The 11,771-nt window shown below is 46.1% G+C and overlaps 1 protein-coding gene across 3 annotated transcripts in view; it reads right to left on the bottom strand.

Annotated features, from left to right (window-relative positions):
* Nucleotides 1-11,771, bottom strand: part of ACOXL (acyl-CoA oxidase-like) — a 332,871-nt gene that overhangs the window by 233,768 nt on the left and 87,332 nt on the right. For all 3 annotated transcript variants that reach the window (XM_010829556.1, XM_010829558.1, XM_010829557.1), the window contains exon 10: nucleotides 3,210-3,244. In XM_010829556.1, the coding sequence (XP_010827858.1) occupies nucleotides 3,210-3,244 (35 nt within the window). The remainder of the gene's footprint in view (nucleotides 1-3,209; nucleotides 3,245-11,771) is intronic.

The following is an 11,771-nucleotide window of genomic DNA, read 5'->3' on the forward strand; positions in this document are numbered from 1 at the left end:
ACCGTCCCAGCTCCTCAGTCTTCTATCCTACACCACATCTCACACACACACACACACACACACACACACACACACACGCTCGCACTCCTCTACCACACACACAGGTCTAGAGTAACAGGTGTAGCAGGAGTTTGAACGATGCCTGGGGCAGAAGTGGGGATGGTTGGGGTGTGCGTGTATTAGTGTAGAGCTGGGGGTAGGGTTGAGGGGTCCTAACTCTGAACACCGTGCGTGGTATTAATAAGAGATATTTGAGAGCCGAGGCACCAGTGCAGATGCATGGAAACAAAACCAGCATCCTTTGAGCCTCAAGCCCCTTTCTTGCCACACAAGAGCCCCTCTGGCTCCAGGCAGCTCTGCCCCCATGCGTCTGCAGCAGCCTAAGAGGTTCTGCCTGCTCACAGGGTTATTGGATCTTAGCGGGCCCTTTCCCTCCCACACTCAAATCCTTTACAGCCCCCTAGCCTGTTCCTCTTCACACTGAGGAATGTCCTCCCAAAAGTAGCCTCTTGGAACCATGCCTCCTCTCTGCCCTCTATCTCACCTCCATCCACGGAGGCTGTCTGCCAGGGTTTCTCTTCCACCTCGCTTGGCCCTGGCTCTCCTGTTGTGTTTGTGTGTGACCAGCCTCTCAGTCATGTCCAGCTCTTTGGGACCCCAAGGACTGTAGCCTGCCAGGCTCCTCTGTCCATGGAATTTTTCAGGCAAGAATACTGGAGTCAGTTGCCATTTCCCACTCCAGGGAGATCTTCTTGACCCAGGGATCGAACCCATGTCTCCTGCAGTGGCAGGTGGCTTCTTTACCACTGAGCCACGTGGGAAGCCCCCATATGGCTCTCCTGTTAGAATTCTGGAAAGAGACTGGGTGATTAGAACCTAAAGTCCCAAATCTTGTTTCCCAAAATATCCCTATCCACACAAGAAAGACCAAGGAAAACCTCAATTCTGTCATCTGGGTTCTGGGCAAATGCAACAAGAGAAATGGAAATCATTTCTCAATAGCAACTATGAGCTCTTGAAGTGACCAAGAACTGTACAGACACAAGCTACAACCCCATGAATATATGTGTACATATAGCTGGATCACTTTGCTGTACTCTGGAAACTAACATGACATTGTCAAACTATAAAATAAAATAAAAATTAAATTGAAAATAAGATAAACTACAAGGATATATTATACAATACAAGGAATATAGCCAATATTTTATAATAACTATATGTGGAGTATAACCTTTAAAAATTATGAATCACTATTTTGTACACCTGTAACTTACATAATATTGTACCGCAACTACACTTCAATTAAAAAGATTTTTAAAAATGTAAAAAAAATTAAAATTAAAAAAGTAATAAACAGGAAAACAGTATAGCAGCTCTTAAACAGTCTAAAAATAAAATTACCAAAGGACCCACCATGCAAAAGAATAGAAAGCAAAGTTTCAAAGAGATATTTGTACTCCCATACAAAAAAGTGAATTTATTTGCAAAACAGAAATAGACTCAAACATAGAAAACAAACTTATGGTTACCAAAGCAGGGGAGGGATAAATTAAGAATGTGGCATTGGCAGATACAAACTACTGTACATTAAATCGATAGCCAACAAGGTCCTCCTGTATAGCACAAGGGGGTATACTCAGTATAATAACCTACAGTGGAAAAGAATCTGAAAAAGAAATATATAAACATATGTATATATAACTGAGGCAATTTGCTGTACACTTGAAACATTGTAAATTAACCACACTTCAGTAAGTAAATAAATATATAAATAAAATGGCAAAATCTATCTTAGATATAATTTACACACATTAAAAAAGTGATCAACAAAAGGATAGAAGTTTCAAGTACTCTAAATAAGATAGTGGGATTTTTAAAGAAAGGATTCAACCAGAAACCCACTCCCTTCATCACCCTGCACCTCCAGAGGACAGAGGTGGGTAACAGAGCCAGGTGGCTGGAGGAGCAGAAGAGACATCACCAGGCAACATGGTGACGTGCGTGCATCTGGGAGGGAAGGCTGGTCCCTTCTGCGCCCACTGGCCCCAGAGACAGGACAGAGGCAACGGGACAAGATGCAGGTTGTGCAGCCTTGACCTCCAACCCCATGAAGATGGGACAGGGGAGAGCAAATCTGACTCCATACTGGATCTGTTTCTTTAACTTTTGTATCCCGCTGCTTTTGCTACAAGTTAATCATTAAGAGAATGTTGCTTATAGCTTTAAATATACAGGGTAGCCCAGCTTTTAAGGCTCTGACCTTTAAAGGTATAACACTTTTCCATTCCTGTAGAGATAAAAAGTTGCAGAACGGAGAATAACCATTTGTCTTGTTGGAGGTTTATAGGAACATTATGCCCTGACCTACATGGACAGCTGCAAGAACAAAGGATTCCAGCACCAAGGGGCTTGTAAAAACCAGCCACCACCACCCTCCAGCCCTGGGCTCCTCTTAAAGACTGAATTCTAACCAGGGTAAATGATTCTTTGGGACACCAGTCCACCATCTTGGCAGTCTGCTGACTTTCTGAATAAAGTCACTGTTCCATGCCCAACAACTGGTCTCAATTGACTGGCCTGTCATGTGAGTAGCAACAGGGATGTGCTTATTGCCTCTCCGTTGGGCTGTGTCTTAATTAATTCAGCATCTTAATACATTTTGATGCGTGCAAAGGGGAAAGGTTAATACAAGTATAAGAAACAAACGTTTTTGATAAACGTGATGCAAGCGGAGACAAAGGCAGAAATCACAAAACAAAACAAAAAGAGGGACTTCGATTCATTATCAGATGGACCCAAGGCAGGAGTCGGAGAGCTCTGCATTGAGGGGGCAAGGACTTCATTAACAAGCCCTCACCTGGCTTTCTGGCCTCATCTCTCACGCAGGATACCCCTGTCTCCAGTTCTCACCCTCAGTTTAGAGTTCACTACCAGAAGTGACCTCTGTATCCCAGCCCTAGCGTGTTACATTTTTGGTTTTGAAAGAAATGACCTATCTACCACTACTTTTACATAAAAATCTTACTCCTCCAAATAGTGATCAACTCTCACCAATCAGCAACTAGATCAATTTCATCACACTGCTGTGCTACTGACATTGTGGGTAGAGCAGCCAACAAAATTCAGCTTAGAAACATGCAGACTCAAGCCAACCAAAAGCTATGAATCAAGAAGGATACTCTAAAAGAAGATGTAACTTTACCTACCTGTGGCTATAGCGAATGGCTATCGTCAGACCAAGCTGCAATTAAAAAAAGAGAGGAATACATATTAAATAATACCAAGCATACGCTGAATTCACAAGAAAACTAACTTGACATAGCCAATTTTTAAAACATTTCTTAAAACACCCTCCTCCTAATGCTTCATAATAACATGCTTTTGTTGCTGCTGTTTTTGAATAATTTTATTTTTTCCAATCTTGTGTTAACTTTAACTTTCCATAGCACCTTGGCAATGTTGAAAACAAAAATACAAATACAAACGTGTACTCATTTTAAGATAATACACATGAGTATTCGTCACATCATTAGGAGGGGGCGGTTCTGACAAGAACAAACACACGCAATGAACAAGAGAAACCAGATAACGACTTCTGACTCCCAAGCCCAAACATTTAAGAGCTGTCACTCAAGGGACATATGAATCAGGAAAAAACAGAAAACAAAACTCAGTAATGATGTGGACTGCTTCTTAATCAGTGTTTTGTGCTACAAAACTGATAATAAAACAATTTTATTTTATAGACAGCCCATTGATATCTCACTTGTACTTTTGTTATTTTTAATAACACATTTTAATGATTGATCTTTACTTTCAATTTAGTTATTAAAAGAATCATTGTATTTTGAAAGGGTCTTAAGGAGGCTACAATATTCCATTGTGGATTAGACAGAAGGTGTCTCTTATCAGGAAAGACTTCTTCCCCACCCCCTCCTTTTTTAAAAATGTTTTAATGTTTATCTTTTATTTTCTACGAGGTGTAATTGACAAGTAAAAGTGTATCTATGTAAAGTGATGACTTTAAATATATATATATATACACATTGCAAAATGGTTACTGTACATATCATTTTAATTAACATATTCATTTCCTCACAGTTACTTTTTATTTCTTTTTTCGGTGAAAACACTTAATATCTGCTCTCTTAGCCACTTTCAACTGTACAATAGAGTATTGTTAACTACAGTCACCCCACTGTACATGAGATGCTCAGAACTTACTCGTCTTAGAACTGTAAGTCGGTCCCCTTTGACCAGCACTTTCCACTCACCCCCACCCTGCAGCCTCTGGCAACCACCATTCTACTGTCTGTTTCCAAGAGCAAAACAGGGTTCTTTCAGCTCTGAGACAAAGCCATGAAAGGACGGGATGGCAGAGTACAGCTGATTCTGAGGTTCACATTAGGAAAGCATGGCCAAGCCTGGGTCCTGGAAGGTTCCCCTGGCTGCCCCCACCCCGGGGGGTGATACCTGGGCCAGGGCCTCCCTGGGGAGGGGATCGGCACAGACTTCACACCAAGCCTGTCAGTTCAAGGTCAGCAAGGCAGCTCTGAAGACCGCAAGGAAATTGCACCTGTGATATACACGTGACATCAAGAGAAAGTGTGCATGATGCCGGGCACGACCACAAGCGGAGACTCAAGGTGACACGGTGATTTCCTCCCTGCCTTGTGGGGGTGCCAGGGAAACCTCTCAAGCACCACCAGGGGTCGAACCGTACAGCGTGGGCCTCAACCAGTTCACAGCAAGGGATTTCAACTCTCAGAGCCTCAGTGTTCACAACTGCAAAATGGGCCACTTAACAATGTTGTCACCAGGTTAACATAAGGACAAAGCAGCTTTTCTATGTGTTTCTCTCTGGATATATGCCCACGCATGTGCCTACTGACAGATGGGGTGGTGTGTATGCTTGGTTGCTGAGTCGTGTTTGACTCTTTGCGACCCCCTGGACTGTAGCCCGCCAGGCTCTTCCATGGGATTTTTCAGGCAAGAATACTGGAGTGGGTTGCCATTTCCTTCTCCAGGGGATCTTCCTGACCCAGGGATCGAACCCTGATTTTCTGTATTGTAGGCAGACTCTTTACTGTCTGAGCCACCAGGGATGGATGGGGAAAACTCTATAAATAAGCAATACCACTATTTATAGGCAATACTCCCTGGGTGAAAATGTCATCACATTTCAAAATTTAATTTTGAAGTTTTTTTTTAAACTTTAAGTTTTGCAACCTTGTATTTCATCATGGCTTCCCAGGTGGCCCTAGTGATAAAGAATCTGCCTGCCAATGCAGGAGCCACAAAAGATGCAGGTTTGATCCCTGGGTCAGGAAGATCCCCTGAGAAGGAAATAGCAACCCACTCCAGTATTCTTGCCTGGAAAATCCCACAGACAGAGAAGCCTGGCGGGCTACAGTCCATGCATGGGATTGCAAAGAGTCGGACATGACAGCATCTGAGCATTCCCATTCCATCATGTAAAATACTCAGTGCTCAGCCCTAATCATGCCTATGGAAGTCTCATTCACCCACTTATGGCTGAATTACTACATGACTAAGAATCCCAGTGGCAGTTAAAAACCAAAGCACCAGCTATAACATCATTTCTGGCAAAAAAAAAAAAAAAGTCTGCCTAAGTTAGACCTTACATCCCCAAACACATCACTGACAGTCCCCTTGATGTCAGCTCTCACAGAAGTAGGGGTGGGGCGGTGACTTTTGGGGGTGCTGTCTTGGGTGCTACAAGATGACATGAGGGTACCTGGGGCAGTGGGAGGGTGGATGGGGTGGGCACGAGCCAAGAAGAGGAAGAGTTAGGAGAAATCTTAGGGCTACGAAAGCCCAGTGCTTCTAACCAGCTCTGGTTACTGCAGAATCCCCTAGCTACTCTGGGAATGGCTCAGCTCCAGAATCGTTCAGCTAGGCATTATCACTGATTGCCCTGGAAATAGGGAACCAGTGACAGTGAGGCTTCATGTTACCAAAAGCATATCTAAAAGGGAAGACGTAACATATTGAGTTCACACACCCCTCACCTGAATGTACTCAATTGTCTATCTCACCTCAGCCAGGAGGGCACCTTCTTTGAGATTTTAACAAACAGACGAGGAAGACGCCTGAGGGACCATTAAGAATTTAAAGAACAAGGAAGAACGTATTGGGGGAACAAAATACAAGTAGAAACTGCAGCCCCCAAAAGGTTAGGATGAGCCAGTTACCAACTTCACATGCTGGGTAGCTTCACATTTCCTGGGGTGAAAAAGTTCTGGCTTCCAGTTAGGCTAATGATGAGACAATGTGACTGCCTGAATATTTTGATAAGCTTTGGAGTACTGTTTAATTGGTAGCTTTTCCACAGTTAAAAGATAAGCCCTATCTAGAGCAGGGAGAGGAAATAGGACTGGGGAGGGACAAGAATAAAAAAGAATCAGAAAAAGTTCTTACATGACAGCTGTGCTGGGTTAAAAGGGGCTGGGAGATAAATCCTTCATGGCAGTGAATTTCGATTTATCGTTTTTATTAGTCTTTTCCTGGCTTCTGAATCGAATATGGTTTACAGTCTTTTTTTTATAAATATACTTTTTAAATGTTATTTTATTGAAGGACAGTTGATTTCCAATGTTAAGTTCTGCTGTACAGCAGAGTGATTCATTTATATGTGAATACATTCTCTTCTTTTTGGCCATGCCACCCAGCATGCAAGATCTTAGTTCCCCAATCAGGGTTCAGACCCTTCCCCCTCTGCACTGGAAACATGGAGTCCTAACCACTGGACTACCAGGGAAGTCCCTACAGCCATTTCAAAGAACACTTTTGTTAAGAAAGAAACAGAGAATCTTGGAATCATACAGACCAGCCACAGAATCCCGCAGGTCTTTGAAAACGCGCACAGGGGCTCCTCTGGGGCCCAGCAGCAAAGACTCCTGCTCCCAGTGCAGGGGGCCCAGCTTGATCCCTGGCCAGGGAACCTGATCCCACAGGCTGCAATTAAGCCCAGCATAACCAAATAAATAAGTATTTTTAAAAAGATGCACTAGGAAATAGGATGACTGGAATCTGTATGAAGGTCCCAGAGCTACTGATGGGGGTGGATGAGCACAGGCCACTGCACAGTCCTTCTGGAAACCTGCATTAAATGCCACATAGAATGCACTGCATCTGATTAGGCAGTCCTGAGAAGGTGCTGGAACAGTGTAGAAAGTTCTGTGGGCCTTGCCATGAAACCCCCATATGGAGCAGGCAAACAAGGCCAGTGAGCTGTGTAAAGTCAAAGTTAAATTAAATTGTTAATTGCTCAATCGTGTCTGACTCTTTGTGACACTATGGACTATAGCCCGCCAGGCTCCTCCATCCATGGGATCCTCCAGGCAAGAATACTGGAGTGGTAGCCATTCTTTTCTCCAGGGGACCTTTCTGACCCAGGGATTGAACCTGAGTCTCCTCCATTGGCAGGCAGGTTCTTTACCACTGAGCCACCTGGGAAGCCTAATATTTGCATACACCAGTATATATACACACAGACACACATTTCTACAGCTGTGCACATGCCCTCACACACACACACAGACACTCTGGCATCTGGAGAGGCCCCTAGAGCCTCTGAGACAAAGGGAAGCTCAGACAATTAATCCTTTTGTGGCTGATCTCAGCAGGGGCCGTGGGGTTGGAGGAGAGGGAGGACCCGGGGTCAGTCCCCTGACCCAGCCCCGCCTGGGCTGAGGCTCCGGGACACAGAGGTCATCGGAGTTCTGTGCAGCCCCCTGCCCTGGAGAACACCCTCCTCCTCAGGACATAGTGTGGGTATTACCAGCGAGCACCTAACAAACTCCCATTCAGAGTACTTCTTTCCTGGTGGTTTAGTCCCTCAGTCGTGTCTGACTCTTTGCGACCCCATGGACTGTAGTCTGCCAGACTCCTCTGTCCATGGAATTCTCCAGGCAAGAACACTGGAGTGGGTTGCCATTTCCTTCTCCAGTACTTCTTTCGAGATTTCCACAATTTGCTAATACCAAAATTCAATCACCTTTCAATGGCCAGGAAAGAGTCATTTAACTTTTTTCCCCCCCAGATCTCCACCAACAACAAAAACCTTTTTCCTGCTGCTTCAGCCCCCAAAACACTCCTTTTTTGGAACAACTGAGCCAGGCAGCTGTTTTGTATCAAGTCCAGGGGTTTTCTATATGACCCAGGGAGCTCAGACAACTGGCAGGCCTTCCTGCATTAAGGGGTAATCTGAGAATAATTTGCCATAAAACACCCAGAAGTGCCCCAGCTGTAGCCAGATATGCCCTAGAAAGCACCACTTGCACTGCGCGGACTTTACAAAATAATCATAATTTTAGAACACACATTTTTTTTTAATCCATTTTTGGAAACTATTTTAAAGGAAAGAAGTAACCGGCACCATCTGAGAAGAAGGCCACAGGGAACTTCCCTTACAGGTACACAGACTGTCCCCAAGCACCTCTTCTCAGCAGCTCAGTCAGTGAAGAATCTGCCTGCAGCGCAGGAGGTCTGGTTCAATTCCTGGGTTGGGAGGATGCCCTGGAGAAGGCAATGGCAGCCCACTCCAGGACTCTTGCCTGGAAAATCCCACGGACAGAGGAGCCTGGCGGGCTGCAGGCCGGGGGTCGCCCAGAGTCGGCGCGACTGAGGACTAAGACTTTCACCTTCACCTCCTCCTTACTGCCCGCTGGCCCGAGTCCTGTGCTGCCAGGGCTGCACAGGGCTCCACGTTTACAATGTGCTCTCACACACAGGCTGCCGAGGCAGGTGAGAAGGATGAGTCCAGTAAGCGCAAGCCTCCAAGTCACCTGCTGGTGAGTATTGCTCCTTCCTGGGTGAAGTACCAGAACCTTCTAGACTAGGGGCAGGCTGTGATCAGGAGTCAAGTCCCTTCACAAGGTCCACCACCAGCCAGCCACAGACCGTACAACAGCGCTCCCCGCTCCTCAGAGACGAAGCTGGACACCAAGGGTTTTATTATGAAAACTCCTACGTCTGAGACTGATTTGACTATTTTTCAAATACTACGGGAGCCAAACAAAACATGTCAGTGGAATTTGGCCAGGGGGCCACTGATCCGCAACCTTGCTTTCCAGCTTTCTGTGCTGCCAAGCCTCTCCTCGGGTTTTCCAAGCTTCCAATCTGAATTCACAAGTTTGTGACCAACTTGGAAAAAGCCTTCCCGCTACATGTGACTCTTCCCTCCCTTACCTACACTTCAGAGGTGATTTTCCTATAGTTTATTTTTTAATTTCAAGAGTCCAAAATTTATAATGTCACAAAATAAACTCAAAGAGAAAAGGCTGTTGTTTATTTCCCTCCTATATTTTTTGTAATGATTCCCTCTGCCTTTCCTGGGAAAGATGGTAGAAGAGCATGAAGAGAAGACCAAGGGTCACAGCATGGACAGAATCCCACAAAAACAGAGCCATGGTGAGCGGGCACTATGGATGGGGCGCAGGGAGGAAGAGACCCACCAAGAGCATTCCACTGGGCTGGGGGCTTCCTTGGTGATGCAGATGGTGAAGAATCTGCCTGCAATGCAGAAGGCCCAGGTTCACTCTCTGGGTTGGGACGATCCCCTGGAGAAGGGAATGGCAACCCACTCCAGTGTTCTTGCCTGCAGAATTCCATGGACAGAAGAGCCTGGTGGGCTGCAGTCCATGGGGTCGCAAAGAATCAGACATGACTGAGGAACTAACACTTTCACCCTTTCCCTGGCTCTCCTTCCAGCACTTTTCTCCCCTCCTAATGGCCAGCCCCCCAGGCAGCACCGTCCATGGCTGGCCTGTCCTGCAGGCATCACCTCCAGACTTCCTGCTCCTCCAACCCAGACTCTGAAACCCCACCACACATGCCACAACCCACCAGTCCTTGGCTGTGGGCTGTCTTAGTCACTCACTACTTCCTCTGAAAAATTAACTACTGTAGGTCAAAGCATGCTCATGGTCAGCCACAGTGAGCTTTGTGGTCTGGTACCCGACCTTTTCTTGCCTGTTTCCTCATCATAAAATTGTGTCTGACTCTTTGTGACCCTATGGACGGTAGCCCGCCAGGCTCCTCTGTCCATGGGATTCTCCAGGCAAGAACACTGGAGGGGGTTGCCGTGCCCTGGATCTCTCCAACCCAGGGATCGAACATGCATCTCTTATGTCTCCTGCATTGGCAGGCGGGTTCTTTACCTGTAGTACCACCTGGGAAGCCCCCGAAATGGGAATAATGTTACCTATTTCGTGGGGTCGTTTCAGGCAGATTAACGTAGATCTCAGAGAAGAGGAGCAGCAGTGCCAGCATCTCCTGCAAACTCATGACAGATGCAAGTGCTCAGGCCTTGACCCAGACAGACCCGCTGAGCCAGAAACTGGTGGGGGAGAGGGCTCAAGTGTAGGAATCACCAAACGAGATGATGTATGCAAAGAACTTAGCAACAGGATGGGCACACATGAATTCTTAGTAACTATGACAACAGTGATGATGATGATGATGATGATACACCTCATAGGAAAAGAAAGTGTTTTTGTCTCATGTCCTCTTAATATCATGTTAATGTCCTACACTCAACTTCAGGGATTACAGTCACCAGCTGGCAGCCTTGGGGTGATGTTTGGGGAGATGAGAACTCCTGGTGCTCACAGGTGATCACCCGCTCGGCAGGGAAAGGTGTCCTTAGCCTGCTGAGATCCACTCTGTGCTGTCCACAAACACGTTCAGGGCGGGCTTCACGGAGGCCCGTGGCAAGGCTCCACAGGCTGCAGCCCCACCCCTCCCCGAGCTGTGCCTCTCTCGGTCATTCCCATCAAAAGACGGGGAGGCATCAAGAGAGGGGGAGGAAGAAAAACGACGTCGCACTTTCCATTATTTTTCATGATGTTATCCCTCCCTTGTCCTTTTAAATTAACAAACAAAAAAAACTAAAAAAGCTAAAGTCCCACTCAAATTTTAAAAAAGGGGATACATACACACACACACACACACACACACACACACGTATATATAATGTAAGGCTCCTTCCAGCTTTGTCAGAAACCTAGTAATTCAGATCTGAAACTTTCAAAACCTGATGCAAAAGACAACTTGCTAAATCAATGGAAATTCACATTGAACCAACATCAAAACGTAGGCGTTGATTGCTTTAACCAACCTAAGAAAACAAGTTGTTTTTAAGCCGCTAAGCCCCACAGGAGTGACAAGGTAAGACGGGCGATGCTGCTGTGCCTCCCTGCGGTCCCCAGGAACCCGAGCCAGGCACCATCTTTTTGGACTGAAAGTTACACTGCTCTGCTTGGAAAGCTTGGAGATGAGTTTTCACAAGGACTTGCTTTGTCCACCAGTTCGCACAAATTAAAAACATCTGTGAGTCTTGAGTTGCTGCCTGCCATCTCCCCCGACCAGCAACAGCACCTGGGCCCCTTCTGCCAGGCATCTTCCAGGGACTGAGCCCCAGGAGTCATGGGTCGAGGAACCTGCCCCCACCCCCAACCTCAGTACCACCCTCTGCAGAAAGCCGAGAGTAGCTGCAGCCCCTCCCCAGGAGACAGGGGAATGGACTCTCATGGCCTCAATGCAGGACTCCAGGAGGCCAGCTGTCACCCTGGTCACTGGCAACAAGTGGGCATAATCTATCTACCTATGTTACTGCTTACTCATCTTTGTGTGGCTGGGACCTAGAGCTGGATGAACAGGGCTACCAAACCACTTCATGAACCACTTAATCCACTCCAGGGAGTTCTTCTGACACTTGTACCTTGTCAGTGACCCTACTTTTT

This window comes from Bison bison, unplaced genomic scaffold (genome assembly GCF_000754665.1).
Source record: "Bison bison bison isolate TAMUID 2011002044 unplaced genomic scaffold, Bison_UMD1.0 scf7180017864508, whole genome shotgun sequence".
NCBI lineage: Eukaryota > Metazoa > Chordata > Mammalia > Artiodactyla > Bovidae > Bison > Bison bison.